Source organism: Melospiza georgiana, chromosome 2, assembly GCF_028018845.1.
Source record: "Melospiza georgiana isolate bMelGeo1 chromosome 2, bMelGeo1.pri, whole genome shotgun sequence".
In the NCBI taxonomy this organism is placed as follows: domain Eukaryota; kingdom Metazoa; phylum Chordata; class Aves; order Passeriformes; family Passerellidae; genus Melospiza; species Melospiza georgiana.
Window position 1 is genome coordinate 105,232,068 of NC_080431.1, and position 16,138 is coordinate 105,248,205.

The following is a 16,138-nucleotide window of genomic DNA, read 5'->3' on the forward strand; positions in this document are numbered from 1 at the left end:
TTGCTGTTGCTGTGCATGAAAGATGGTTCCTGCTGGAAGATGACTGATGATAATAAAGGATTAATTACAGAGTGAGATAATTCAGCATATATTGCAGCTGTTTAAGACTGCCTGGATTTCTGTTCTCAATGTAAAATTTTCATCATGCTTAAGTTCAGGTTAAGTGCTCACATTCTCATGTTTGTGTTCCTGCTTAAATAGCATAAGCTGTGTTATGAATTAAAATAACACATGAGCCCAGCATGCAGCACTAAAAGTACCATGAATGCTGATGCAGGTTCTGTTCAGCACAGCTCCTTCCAGGTAGCTTTACTGTCCACCCACATGAAACAGAACAGAAAGTGGGACTGTAATTGTGGCATCTTGCTTACAAGAAGAAAAGCTCCCTGGTGGGCTTCCCTGAATATCTACCTTATTTTCTCTGTCCAAGAAAGGGCCAAACAGAATGATATCAATAAAGTGAAGACAGATTATAGCAGATCAGCTTCATGTAGAGTTCTCTAGTGCTCTTCTCCACAGCATTTATGAGCTGTTGTTTTAATGGCATCAAAATGTCTGGAAATCTCCTTTCAGTTGAGCTCAGCTTCCTGGAAATGCTTTGCTGTTTTGCCTGAGGTTTGGTTTGGGGGACCAGAATATTTCCCTGCAGTCTAAGAAAGTCATTAAGCATACGCCTTTTAAATCATCTTCAATGAATAACCAAGGAGACAATTTTCTTTTTCAGTTAGGTCATCAGAATATACTGTTCACTATGAAAACCCTCTACCTCCCAGCTTACATTATTCCTTCCTTTTTATGGACAAAGTGTTTCCATGGTCAGAGCAAATAACAGAAGGAAAAAATACCTAGATAGTGTTCATACAGAGGCCAGATAAAGATAAAAAACAGTGAAAACCATGGACATGGAAAGATTTTGTCTACTACTTGTAGTAATACCACTTGAGTAATACTTGCTACTGTCCATGAAAAACACCTTGGGCACTGTGCTAACAATAAGTCCTTTGTTATATAATAAAATTGCTTCTGATTTATGTAAGGGAAATCAGATTTAAAGTTAACTAAGCAATCAAAAAACTTCCCTGAGCCTTTAAAAACACAGCCAACATTAAATAAATTATTCTTGCTAGGATTTATGAAGGATGAATTATTTGACTCCTTAGAATAACGCTGTACCACAATATATGCATCTTTAAAAGAAAACACAGACATCCCAGTAAAAACCTAGATACTACTGAATAAATTGCACTGTTTTATATTTAAATACTGAAAAACATGAACATAAATCTAAAATATGTAGCTTCTCATCTCTCAAATTAGAAGTTATTTGGAATTGTAATACACTAAAGGATGTGTTTAAAACACCACTTACATCTTTCAGGGTGATAATATTTGGATGCTGTCCATAGCGCAGCAGGATTTCAATCTCTTCTGTTGGATCTCTTTTGCTCTTGTCAATAATCTGTTAAGAGCACATACAGAAATGGGCATAATTCTTTTTGTGAATCTAGTGTAATGCTTTGGTTTGCTTATTAGCATGAACAGTTAAGCAGTATTTATTGTTGCAAAAGGCAGAGATTATAACCAAAACCAAGTTTGATAAATTGGAAAAGCAAGGCAAAGCAAAAAATGTTGGGAAAAATGAAAAAATTTCTTTTGAAAATTATTTCAGAGGATAAGTGACCTAACCTCTTTGGCTGTGATAAATAATGCAAGGCTGTTCAGTAGATAAGACTTCAGTGATCCATTATTTAATAAAATGGGAAGTTCATAATTTAACACGAGATACTGGTTGGATGATGCTAATCAACAGATTTTCACAATGCTAATCTCAAACATTTGGTGCAGTAAAAGAAAGCAGGAGAGAAAGAGAACAAAAAAAATAGTAAAAATAAAAATCTCTCAGAGTTAATTCAAACACATTCATTACAAAAGTCCATTTGAATATCTGGCTCTCAAGTTCACCTTGTTCAAACAAGCAAAATAACATTTACCCTACTTAAATGTACTCTTGTTCTTCTCACTTTTTTCCTCTCCTGAACTGCAGAATTTTCTATAATGTCTCTTCCATTGTTATGTTAGCCCTTCACCCTTATGCCCATACTGCTACCCATCCCCTGCTAACACATCAGACACTGGTACCAAATTCTGTTTTTCAAGATTCCTTGAGGAAAAAAATGCCCTAACAGAGGCAACAGAAAAGCAAGTGAATCTTCACAACAAATGTTATAGCTGAGGGAATTATCAGCTATGCCAGGACCTTCTTGCAGCTTCAAGAAATTACTTCAAATTGAAAGGACAGAAGTCAAATCTGTTCCTGGCCAGAACCAGAATAAAATAAAGTATTTAAGTACCAGATTAAAACTGGAAGGTTTAGAGGAGGCAATCTACATACTTAATTAATCTTTGTGTTTTACATAATTAAGTACTAAACTGTTCAACAATTCAAAAAGAGAACTGCCCCCCAGAATAGGATTTAAAGACTGCTTTTTTTTTTTCACTTATAAAGTCTGCTAATCCATACTCTTGCTTTCATAGCAACCATTTGGTCCTAGGTAATTACACAGAAAGATAGAAAACCTTATCATTGCAGTTCTGGGAAATCTACTGATTCCAAGTGAGAATTTAATGCCTTCAAAGAAGTGCTAGAAAGCCCTAGAGAATAACAAAAACAACATTAAATACCTTGCTGAAAACCAGGAAGCCAAAACAGCTGAAGTTATTCTGGAAGTTATAGCAGACTGAAGACTGTTATGAACTCCTTACCCATTTAAGAATTTATGAATTTATTTTTATAGCTGCACTTAAAATATTTTTACATTAAAAAAGTTAATCTCTGTGTTTCTCTATGGCAAATAAAAGATGCCCAATGCTAAAATCTAAAAAGTGTGATTTGTAACAAAATAATTACCTTTACAGCATATTCCATGTTTGAAGCTTTATGAACACATCTCTTGCAGACAGAATAAGAGCCAACTCCAATATCTTCTTTTACTTCATATCCATCAGTAAACTGAATGCTGTTCCTGTGCAACTGCTACCAAAATAACATTATCAATTAATGAATATTCTTAATGTGTAACTGATTTTTTATTAAAATAACTTTTAAAAAATTCCTATTGATTTGCTTAAAATTTTAACTGATGACTCTACTAGGTGAAAGTGGTCAAAATCCCCATTACCTTCTGTTCAAACTTACTATAAGATAAATTATATATTACACATGCTGTAAATGATGCACACTCTATTTTAGAAACTGATGGCATTATTTTTCTGATTGCTGCTTTACTAATTTAAAGATAGAAACTCCAAACCAGAAGACTTCAAGATAAAATAGTGATACAACAATGGTAAAGAAGTATCACTGCTTTTATTATCTGAATAGACAGAATGGCAGCTGGAAAATTCAGACATACTGAATAGAATCAGATTGGTTGGAATTGCATGGAATAGCAGTCAAAAATCCTTTCACAGAAATAAAAAGCTGAAAGGAGGACAAGTGCTCACTCTTGTAAGGGAAGGAAATGGTGTTCTAGTGTATGGAGTTTGTGCAAAGGATGCAAAGCATTTGCAGGAAACCATCTGGGTATCCTGCAGCACAGAAAAGAGGAAATAGGAGTGAGGAAGTTGTTGAGGAGCAGAGAGGAAAGGCAGCAGAGAAACATATCTTTACAAGAGAAGGAAACCATATACAAAGAGCAATAATGCCATCCACAAAACTACATAGAAATAAAGCAGCACAGAGAAGCTTTCAGAAACTTCTAGCAAGATGCCAAGATCAGAAATAATTCTGATGCATATATCAAATCAGAAAGCTTCTGGAGAATAAAAAAGGATCTAAAGCTATATTTAAAAAAATATTATACATGAAACTGTACTGTGTAGAAAAGCATGTTGTGACAATTCTAGACATGACAGTGTTAATGAAACACAAGGGCCATTCACATTCTTTATAAATTCTGGGTTTTTTACAGTTTTCTCAGACATTTGCAAAATACCAGTGCACTGAAAAATACAAATAAGCCAAATCATACAAATAAATCTAATAGTAAATCCAATAATTTATTCCTACCTACATTAAGAAGTTTTCAACACAATTTGGATCATGAGTTGGTTTTCATGAGTCAGTAATTATTAAAAGAAGAGAGAGGAGGGAGAAATACAACTTTTACATAGGTCTCCTTTTCTAGGTGATAACCTCACAATTATTAATACAGGAGACTCCACTGGGGTCATCCAAACACATCAAGGAAGCCAAAGCTTGAGTGTGCACTGTAACACTGACTTGTATCATGCACTGATACCAGTCACAAAAAGAGAGATTAGCTAACTAATTTCAAGTGGCTTAGGAGGGACAGAACATGTCCTGGGACAGGATTCCAGCAGTTCAGAACATCCAGATACAATTCACAATCATAGTCCAGTGCCTCCTACTACTGCATTGCAGGAGTCAACTGACATTTTCATGTATGGGGGAAAAAACCAATAAATCAATATATCTGTTATTCTACTCCACCTTATAATTATGGCTTGACATTAAAGAGTTGATACAGTACATACAGCATAAGGTTTTCATTTAAAAGCCTGTTTGAAGCTGTAGCTGCTCAGTAATTATACAGGTCCTGTACCTTCAGAGATTTTGTTTGGATGAAACAACCTGATCTTTACTTTTCTTGTCCAAAAGATGACAATGATTTTGTCATGATACTTCATTCTGTGACAAGGAAACAATCCATCCACCAAGAGACAGCACTGATTTTTTTTTTTTATTAGATGTACTCACCTGGACAATTGAATGCACTCCAACTGTCTGCATTGCTTGGCTTTCATCATCTGATGCAATAGCTACAAAGCTAAATCCCCGAAAAAGCTGATGTGCATTAGCACTGGGTGGAATACCAGGTGAATCTGAAAAATACATCATCTACTTACAAGCAGATTCTTTAACATGTAGATATGAGATTAAATACTGAAATTTTGGTAGCACCTTGAAGTTATGAAGACAACAATTTCTATCAAATTTTGAATGAAAAAGTCTGAAATTCAAATTCAATCTTTTGAATATGTAAATTCTCTCATTCTTATCTCTTTACCTTTTGGAGTTTTTGCTGTAAATTCAGGGTCAAAATAAAATGTATCTTCAGGTCTGCCAGTTGCAGGTTTAAAAGGAGGATGAATTTCTCTCCGGTACAATTTCTGAAGAGAAGGGACAAATTTGAAGTGGAAAAGTTACATGATACCATAAAAGACTTAACCAAGAAATTTACTGGATTGATTTTAAATTAAATACTCACATTCCAATCTATTTTGGAAAAGAATGCATGCCTCTTAATTTCTTCTACTCCATCAGGACCTGCTCCTTTTATAAGGAAGAAAAATGTCTTTGAATTATTTTCTTTTTGGTCAAAGGAATGGCTAGCAAAATTATATTTCTTATTCCTTCTGCATTAATTTTAGCTGTACGACTAGCAGAAATGATAATATTTGAAGGGCAAACTACATTCCTCCTTTAAAGTCTATTTTACATAGGAAAAAATTTTAGTCAGTTTAATGACCACTGATGTTATAAATATTATGATCAAATTTAAAATATTCTGCTAAAAACTTTACCTAATCTGTTTGCTGGGTTTCTTTTGAAGAGCATTCGCAGGAGGCTCTGTGCTTCAAGACTCAAGAACTGGGGCATTCCGAGTTTGGCCCTAGAGAATAAAAATAATTAATAGCATACAAACATATCTAGGTAAGAATTAACTCTGCATTCCCCCTGTCCTTTGCCATTCAACAAGTCCATAATAAATGAAGTAGCATCACTGAGAAATTGCCTTCAGACATCAGATACAGAGCAAAAGTGCTGTCAGTCATGTAAACATGTTTGGGTTTTTAATTTTTTTTTTTAAGTAGTATAGTATTTTCAGTAATGACTCAGGAACTTAAGTGGAAGAAAAGGTGGAAAATGTAGAGAAGAACAGCTAGAGAACAGCAGTTTATAAACTTGTACATTTCCATAATATGCTTTGATCCACTTATAGGTCCAGTTACTAGCAAATGACACCAAACAAAGCATTCTGATAGTTATCTAATAGAAGGACTAAGAAAAGTACCACACTATGACACACATCAAGATAACCCAGGAAACAAACTAGAAAACAGAAATTCAATTAAGGTAGGACAGATCTTGCAGGATTAGCTGGTAAAAAAACCCCAAAAAACCAAACAATAAAATCCCACTCCTCTTTTCCTTTTTCTCCCCTCCCCGATCTACTTCAAATAATACTTTTACAATCTGCCAGCCTTGAATTTTTAGATTTAAATTTTTGTACTTTAACTTCATTTTGTTTTGTAATCCTTATCATATTTTCTTCCTTGCCATTTATTGTTGAGTCTTCATTCTCTCACTGTTACTAGGTCTTACTTTTTCTTGTAACTATGATAATGGGAAAGAGGGACATAATTTCCTCCTTTCCATCACTAATTCAACCTGTAGCTTGTATTTTTCTGTAACAGTCCACGACACAAGCTCTGTGTTTCAATCAGAACTTGATTTGTCTTATATTCCAGGTATTTGTAGATATTCACATTGGTATCACTTGTCTAAATGCAAATGTGTTGCCACTGATTCACTATTTCAACCACTTTCAACCTAGAACTTAGTAAATTTTCCATTCCTTTCAGCATGAAAAAAGCTAGGGCAGGGAGGAAAAAAACAGAAAAACATTGGCTTCTTTGGACTCTTCAATAACATACTACAGACAGATGAAGGCCACCAGTGGAGGGGAGGAACGGGCAGTGGGCCATCCAACTCTTCCTGACTGCCATGCACCACCACCTTTCACAAAATCCTGTACCAGGCACATGGCAGAGGAGAAGGAAAGGCAACTACCAGGTCCTCAGAGTTCTTATATTATGCAACTACATGAGTGACAGCAATTTTTTTCTGACATTCCTGATGGACAATGGCAAAATTTTATATGAAGGGATATCTCTTAAGTAAAGGAGAAAAATGTTTAAAAATTTATCTTTGTTGCAGTGACCTACGATTTCTTCAAACTGCAGGGTTTCCCAGTTTTACGTAAAACACACAAGAATAAACAAAAATTTCTCTTGATAATGTTGTAAGAAATAAAGAACCCTTGAAAAAATATGTTGTAAGAAGAATGCATTTTCCGTAGATTTTTGGGAACAGAAGCTAAGAAAAGCAATATATTGTAAATATACACTATGGAAAACAGAATTCATATGCACACCTGTCCATTTTAAAGTTTAATGGAAAATTTAAGGAAAAATATACTACGTATGTGGAAAATAAAAAGAAAACATAGACCAGAAAAAAAGTGTGGACTTAATCAGAAAATACTTCAAAATATCTTCTGGTTTTCAGCTGCTTTTATGACCAAAAGAAAAACACTTCTATGCAAGATAATATTAATAAGAATATGGAACATTCAAAGAGGGTAAAATATCTTTACATCATAGCACACTTTCTGTGCAGCTATTTGAAACTATTAACAATTGCAAAGACTAGAAGGTGAAAAAGCTGGAAAGAAGTTGTATCTCATTAAGAGATATAGTCTCAAATGAAATCTGAAAGTAATTACAGAATCATAGAAACCTCTAATTGCTTAGGTTGGAAAAGACCTTTAAGACTGTCAAGTCCAACCATTAAGCCAGCACCACTCAGTCCACTACTAAACCATATCCCTGTGTGCCACAACCTTTTATAAAACCTCCAGGGATGGTGAATCAGCCACTTCCCTGGGCAGCCTGTTCCAACCCTTTTAATGAAGAAATTTTTCCCAATATCCAGTTGTAACCTCCCACAGTGCACTCATGATCCTCTCATCTGATTGTTTCTTACTGTGGAGACGAGACCGACCCCCACCTGGCTACAGCCTCCTTTCAGGGAGCTGTAGAGCGAAAAGGTGACCCCTGCACATCCTCCAGAAAAAACAAACCCAGATCCCTCAGCTGTTCCTCACAGAATCTGTGCTCCAGACCCTTCACTGGTTCCACTGCTCTTCTCTGCACTCGCTCCAGTACCTCGTGTGTGCTCACAGTGAGAAGCCCAAAACTAGACACAGGAGGTGTAGCATCACCAATGCTGAGTACAGGTGACAATCCCTGCCCTGGTCATGCTGGCCCCACTATTGCTGACACAGGCCAGGATGCCATTTGGCTTCTTGGCCACCTGGCCACACACTGGTTTATGTTCAGCAGCTATTGACCAAGCTCCCTGGTGCTTTTCTGCCAGGCAACTTTGCAGCCACTCTTCCCTAAGCCTGGCTGTTGTGATGCAAGTGTAGGACCTGGCACTTGGCCCCACTGAAACTCATCCTACTGGCCTCATCCCATTGATTCAGCTTGTCCAGATCCCTCTGCAGAGCCTTCCTACCCTCCAGCAGATCCATATTCCCTGTTATCTAGGTTGGGGGCACCTGCAAACTGTCACTCAATCCCCTTGTCCAGGTTGTTGATACAGATGTTTAACAGGACTGGCCCCTTGGGAACACCACTTGTGACCGGCCATCAGCTGGATTTCACTCCATTCAGCACCACTCTCTGGGCTATGAATGACTATGAATGTCAATTACCTGGAGAAATGCAAGGATATTCTACATGGCAGCTGAATACAGAAGATATTTATAGCAACAGTGAAAAGACTGTTGAGGAACAGGGCAGAGTCACATGCAGGCAAAGAGAAGAGAAAGATATGACTCATAAGACACACAGAAAAAAATGCATGGCTCCTGAAGCAAGTGAGAGTGCAGCAGAATTATCTCAGACTAGCTTCTTGTAAATAGGAGATGGTCAGAAGGAGTTTATGCTTGCTGTGAATAGATAGAACTTTTTAGTTAAAAGACATTGAATAATCACAACATGAAGATTTGATCTCACATAGTGTTGAGGCAGCAGAAGAAACTAGCATCACTAAATACATTTGCAAATAAAATGAAGAAAAAACCAAAGAATAACATAAGATGTATGCATTATGAAAGCAAAAGCCAGGAAAATAATGAGTGTGTTTTCTAGTGGTTTTCACATTCTAATTATTTAGAGAAAATATTAAAAGTTCCATGAATTTATTTTTCAAAAGAGGCTTTTAGTGCAAAAAAAATTCCAGCTTTGATATATGGGTAGACAAGTGGCTAACAGGACTGAGAACAATGATAAACAATGAAGCAGAAAACAAATTAGAAAACTAAGATAATCTTATGAACTTCCATAGAAAAAATGGTATTAGTTAAAAATAGATGGAAACAGAGAAGTGAACCTATGATATGAGGAAACAGACTTGTTTGCACGGTGTTTGGCTACAGTCCCAAAAATGGGGCATTTACACCATAGGTTGTACTAGTTCAGAGAATATGTGGGGAATTGGCAAAGAAAAAAGCAGACCTTCATAAGCAAAAACAAGAACATTAACTGCATGAAGGAAAGCAATTCCCACAATAGAACTAATGCAAAATCAATGCTGAAAATAGCAAAGGGAAAAATTGGAGCTAAGGCAAGTCATAGGAGAGTACAGAAGGGAGGAGCACTGGGGAGGCAAGTTGTTGGCAGCACCATTAATATAAAGAGTGAGGAGCTGGTAAGATAAAGAAGGATGAGGAGTGAAAATACTTTCTCAAAAAACCTCCAAAAACCTAAACAAAGGAAAAAAAAAACCCAACAAGAAAAAAAATGCACATGTTATCAAAAAGGATAAGAAAGTTAAAAAAATATTATGGAGATAAGATGGGAGAGATCATGTGGTTGGAGAAGTTATTATTACAGATTAAAGAGCTGCTATGAAATCCTTTGTACCTGGTATGGTGGAGGAATAGTGAAGCAAATTAGATAGGCAGCAAAGGGAATTAATAATATGGAATAGGGAGTGAGGATTTACCAGTACCTTTGAAAATGAGGGAGGAGTAGAAATTAGATATTGCAGCCCGGAGGGCATCCCTGTAGAATACCTGATGAGATATATAAATAAGAGTGTACTCACTTGAGAATCATAGTCATGGTTTCTTTTCTGTCTTTCCCTTGGAAAGGTAGAGTACCAGTGAGCATTTCAAACTGTATAGAGTAAAACTTTCATCAATTACATTACCTGGACAAAAACTAATTTTTGACAAAACTACTTAGCATCTTAACCTTCCAAAATTCATGCATGTTAACAATCAAGTCTGAGCAAAACAACTTCATTGTACAGTTTCAATTGCTAAGAACATTGAGCAGCCTTTGCCATTTTTAAAGCTGCAAAATATTTTCCTATATTGGTAACTTGCTTTACACATCCTTTTATCTGAACAACTTAGACTATAATGTTCTGTATTTAATTTCTGCCTAAAAATTTTGTCCTAGGAAGACTTGATCTGTACAACTGTATTTTTAGTTTTAAACAAAGGGGACGGGGTAGGGGAAAAGGTTTTCCTTTGAAAAGTTAGTGATGATTTCTCCTCATGCAGAAATTTTTTAAAAGGTCAAAATTGTGAAAATTGGCATGTACACAGCTTTCATTGGGAAGGGGAAAAGGTTAGCTGATTGACAAAGACATGCATGATGAAAAGTGGTTACTGTATGCATACAGTGGAAATAAAGCCTGAAGGAACACGGAAGAGCTACACAGTACGTGCATGCACATTCTACAGTGCCTGGCAGTAAGCAACAGACACTGCTGAAATACTGATTTGTTCTGAAAGTGACTGAGTAAAAATAGATAAATATAAAGGCACTCCTGTTGGACTGCAGTATGCTGCAGGGATATCAGATCTAAGTGAGGCAGTGAAAGCAGGCTGGCAGCAGTCATGGCAGCCAGCACCTAGGCAGAAATTGGATTTTTTGGTTTAAAGACTGCAAAGCAATTTAGTTCAATGCAATTTCATGGCCTTCAGTTAATGACATCAAAATTAAAATAATTATAAAGGAACCCTTGGAACAGCTTATGCAAACTTAAGTCACCCTGAACACAAGGTATCCTCTATTCCTCTCTTTTCTGGTATGACCCAAACACTCAGCCTCCTAAACATAAAAAATGGAGTGGATAACTTGAATAAATAATGCATGACTACAGTATTTGTACAGTATTTGCTACAATAACAGCATGAAGTTGAACTAATAATTTTCTTGAAAACACCATTTTTTTGAAATAAAATTTGAATTCCTTACTGCCATCTCTTCACTACTGGTAGATACTTTACAGTCTAGATAATATTTCTTACTGATATATTTAAAAAATTAAATTTAATAATAATGCCAACATGAAAAAAAGACTACTTTTAACTTTAACACCTAGGACAATTGTCAGGAAGATGCGAGAGGGATAAGCCAGAACTGTAAGCATAAAAAAAAATTTGTGGCTTAGCAAGATTTTTATAAGGTGCACTTATAATGGTTTTTTTTTTTTTAAAGCTAAATTTGGAGTGCTCCACTTACACTTGCATGAAATACAGTTTCTTTTACAAGCTCCTAATTTGTCACAAGCACACATGCTTGTATTAACAATTCAATACGTGTATTCTTTGTCACCCCTCCCAAATACTATATTCCAACATTAATAAGCCAATAGTGCTTATAGAATAAGCCAACATTGGCCTTTCCTACTTATGTTTTATTTCAGGAGGAGAGTACCTCAGTGCTTCTGAAAACTTTAAATGAATGTTTTTACTTGTATGACATCCCTTAAAACTGTCACTGTTTTAAAGGACAAATTGGAATATAGTTCTTAACAATAGCTTAAGCATACTTCATGTCTAGCAGCACAAGAAAAGAAGCAAAATGATTTGCTGAAATATCTTCAAAGTCTCAATTTCTATGCTATAAATTCTGTTCAATCTAGATCCTGTGTACTTATACCACACCAATCATCACTTGAATTTTTGATCAGCTCAGAAATTAAGAATTAGTTAAAAGTGGATACTTACAGATTTGTTATGAAAATTACAAACTATAAATGCTAGTAATAAAAATATGTCCTAAAAAAAGCTGCACTGTATTTCATATATTACTTTAAAGAATTTGGTTTTTAAGGTCATATTTTTGTATTCAAAGTAGAAGCCAAAGCATTTAACATGCAGAGCACTTCAGACTGTGAAAGCCACCCCAATCACAGCTAACATCTTACAGCAATTTTCAATTACACCATATCCACTTGATAAACACCAAATTATGTTTTCTACCTTTATAAATTAAAGCTGAAGTTTAATTATGTTTGTGTTATCAACAACAAATATTCTGCAACTACACTGTAATTATCTTTTAATTGACTGTTCTTAATGATAAAATGTGAGGTTGTGAGGAGTGTGTGTGCTTGTCTGGAGAGAGTTCAGTTATCAGGTGCTACTTTTACATAGTCAGTTTTCAGATCACAACAGCATTCTAATCATCATAAAGCCATAGGATGACCTATTTTCAGACACAAGAGTCCTTGTATTATAAAGCACACGCATTAGCTGTACTGTTACAGTTATGTAGCAGAAGCAGTAAGAAATGAATACATTTATACAATTGCTTAATTTCCATGTCAAAAATGCACACAAATATTTTAAATATTAGAAGTCTTTCAGCATTTCTTAAATAACAAACATGATCTATTATTATTTCCCAATTCATATTCCATATACATAATATTTTCCCTGACCGTGAAACTTTACAGTTATTACCCCTTGCAGAAACACCATAAGCAACTGAGAAACTATATCCCATACCAGGTCAGTGTCATTTAGATCAACATGATGGGTGAGAACAACAGTTGAACAGTTGTCATTATTCCACTAACTTGTAATTACACTGTAGATTCTAATTAGAAAGTTGCCAATCACCTTTTTCCTCTTGAATGTAAATTCAAAATTAAAATTTGAATATGAATTTCTTCCCCACCTTGGAATAGACAGCATTTTTCTGTATACTTCTGTATTTCTCTTGGTCATAACATTCAAACTACTATAAAGTATTTGACTGAAATGATAATAAAAATATGGTATATTATTGGTGTTGATATAAAACCTAGTCTATGTTCTTGACCAAAGTTTGTGGTGTTACTGATTTCACACAATTTAGACTTCCTTTGTAGTTAAAATTCATGTAAAGCTCACCTTAGGGGTTAGTATTTGATTTGTTTCACCAGACCTTGCAAATCACAATTTTGCTATTATTTACATTTGCCAGAAACCTACCATTAAAACACCAAAAGACCACCAGTCTGCACTCTGTGTATGGCCTCGTCTGTTAACAACTTCTGGTGCCATATATTCCACTGTTCCACAGAAAGAGTAGGCCTTTTTTTCATGATCAATTGACTCCTTACTTAAGCCAAAATCTGAAAGGATAAAAGTAATTCCAAATGTAATTTTTAAGAACAAAAAGTTGATGGTTGATACTTTTACCATAATATGATGTGTTTTGCTTTTACCATTTGTATAGACAACTGAACGCTAATATGGGACTTACAGGATTCTCCTTCCCTCCCCACATTACCATAGGTCCATAACATCAGATATACTTGTAAAGCAGGTATCTTATTGAAATATTTAGATTTTATTTATTTCAACCAAATTACACTACTTGCTTCCACAGCTAAATTACTGATCAGTTAAAATTACTTATTATATCTTACTGGTTTACCAAAAGGAAAATGCAAATATTTTACTATAAACAGAAATGAACCTAGTATTGCAATTCCTTTATTCACCTGTCAATTTGATATGTCCTTCCTCATCAAGCAGGATGCTAAAAAATAATAAAAAGAATATTAAAAACTAATTAAAATATCTTAAGTATTGTTTCAAAAAACATAATGACAATATTTGAGAATAAACAGTAGAGGATACACAAAGACAGGGAGAATTAAACATGCAAGAAAATGAATTCTTAGAAGATACATTCAAACTACACATTTTGATTTCCTTTTACTCTTTTTTTTAAAGATTAAGAAACAGGTTTACTAGAGTTTTATTCAAATATTTTATTAAATTCAGCATGTAGTAACAGTTTTGGCTATCTGCAGCACATGCAGCAGTATTGTAACTGTTAAAAACAGAGACATAGTTCTATTTTTCTTATAGCAGGTATGTTTCCATATGTATACATAACAGGTATTAATTTGTAATTACCATATGTTGACCACTTCAAGTAACATTGAGTAATAAATACCCTCATGTTGCACCAAAGGACAGGACCCACAGGCCCTGTACTGGGAGCAGACCTTAGGCTTCCACCTTTTCACTTCAATCACAAGAAAGGCCACACTTCTCAGAGATGCCAACTGTCCTTGACTACCACTGAATATTACTGTATTGCAAAGCATGCAAAGTATTCAAGAACTGGATTTTGTAACACCCCTTACACAATGGATTTAGTTCCTCCATCTGCATTTCATCCTGGGGGCAAGACATGACCCAGGCCCCATTCCCTTCCTCTTTGCAGTTTCCATGGTGGGAACCATTAAAATCTGTCTTCAAGTGCCATATGCAAACACTGCCTTCCTGCCCACCAGCACATCAACACTTCCACCCAACTTGGTGCTGTCTGTGGGCTTGCTCAGGGTGCACTCAATGCCCTCATCCAGATCTCCAGTGAAGATGCTAAACAGTACTGGTCAAACACAGAGGCCTGAGAATCACCACTGGTGACCAGCCTCTGGCTGGATGTAATTCCATTCAGTACCACTCTCTGAGCCTGGTCGATAAATCAGTCTTTTACCACGTGAAGAGTGCACCCATCTACACCACGGGAAGCCAGTTTCTCCAGGAGAATGCTGTGGGAAATGGTGTCAAAGGCATAGAATCACAATAGATAAGGGGCTAATGTGTATGTCTCAAACACTGAAAGCCATTTGGCTCTGGGGCTAACCACAGATTGTTGCTAGAACCAGATAAGGATTGCCTGTAATAAGCAAGGATTGCTGGTAATAACACACTGTGAGAAAGAACAAGATGTGCCCAGAGAAGAGGCCATGCAGAGATAGGGCAGCACTTTTCCGGGACAAACATCCTCGTTCTAATTCCTCAAGATAAGCACAACCCAGTACAGCACAAGTGCAGGAATGAGGTTGAGAAACAGGCATGGACTGCAGGGGAAGAAAAGACCACCCAATATTCCCAAAAACCCCCAACCCATTTCCTGAATGGTCTGAAAGAACAGACTGTGCCTAATAACTAATTTGTACAGAAAACAAGAAACTTACCTTTGTGGCAGGGAAACCTATCTATAAAAACATGTCCCCAACAAGCCCAGCTGACACCTCCCCGGACCCTGGATGTCCCAACAGTTGGACTGGCACTGTGATCACAGCCAAAACTGGTGATCTCTTTTTCTCTCTTCCTCTCTCTCTCTTTAATTCACCTTTTCTCTCTTCATCTTACCCCTTTACCTAAACCCCACTGCATGTGCTTTTATAGTAGGTCGGGGACAAAAATGCCAATTTCCATGCCAAGTATATAATTTACTAATAAAGCCTTGTGATTTTTTTCAGACCCTCTGACTTCTGTTGCTCCTTTCCATGACAAGCATTTACAAATCTTGGGTGGTCCTTTCCCCTTAAGGGTTGGATGTTACAAAAGGCTTTACTAAAGTCTAGGTAGACAATATCCAGAGCCTTTCCTTCATCCACTAAGCGGGTCACGTTATCATAGAAGATGATCAGGTTGGTCAAGCCTTGCATAAACCCAGGACCTGCCTTGCATAAACCCAGGCTGGCCTGGCCTGAACCCCTGGCTGTCCTGTACATGTGACATGACGGCACTCAAGATGATGACTCCATGACCTTTTCTGACAACGAGATCAGGCTGACATCCTGGCTTCTCCTTCCAACCCTTCTTATAGCAGTTTCACATTCACCAACTTCCAGTGACCTGGGACCTCCACAGTTGACCTGGACTTCTGATAAATGATTCAAAGTGGCTTGAGGAGTTCTTCTACCAGCTCCCTCAGAACTCCTGGGTGAGTCCTATCTGGTCCCATGGACTTTTGGGGTTCTAAGTTGCACAGTAGTCTGCTGGCCATTTCCTCCTATATTATGGGGGTTTCATTCTGCTCCCCATCTGTCTTCCAGCTCAGGGGGCTGGGCACCTTGACAACAACTGGTCTTGTTATTAAAGACTGAGGCAAGAAAGGCATGAAGCATCTCAGCCATTTCTTCATCCTTTGTCACTATGTTTCCCCT

The 16,138-nt window shown here is 36.5% G+C and overlaps 1 protein-coding gene across 2 annotated transcripts in view; it reads right to left on the minus strand.

Annotated features, from left to right (window-relative positions):
* RPS6KA3 (ribosomal protein S6 kinase A3) overlaps positions 1-16,138 on the minus strand; it is a 73,643-nt gene that overhangs the window by 13,747 nt on the left and 43,758 nt on the right. The window contains exons 8-16 of one of the 2 annotated variants that reach the window (XM_058044719.1): positions 13,667-13,704; positions 13,152-13,294; positions 9,983-10,053; positions 5,608-5,696; positions 5,292-5,356; positions 5,091-5,193; positions 4,781-4,905; positions 2,909-3,031; positions 1,370-1,459 (exon numbers count right to left, since the gene is read on the minus strand). In XM_058044719.1, the coding sequence (XP_057900702.1) occupies positions 1,370-1,459; positions 2,909-3,031; positions 4,781-4,905; positions 5,091-5,193; positions 5,292-5,356; positions 5,608-5,696; positions 9,983-10,053; positions 13,152-13,294; positions 13,667-13,704 (847 nt within the window). Of the gene's footprint in view, positions 1-1,369; positions 1,460-2,908; positions 3,035-4,780; positions 4,906-5,090; positions 5,194-5,291; positions 5,357-5,607; positions 5,697-9,982; positions 10,054-13,151; positions 13,295-13,666; positions 13,705-16,138 lie in introns of both variants that reach the window. The other variant, XM_058044712.1, reaches the window with a different exon arrangement.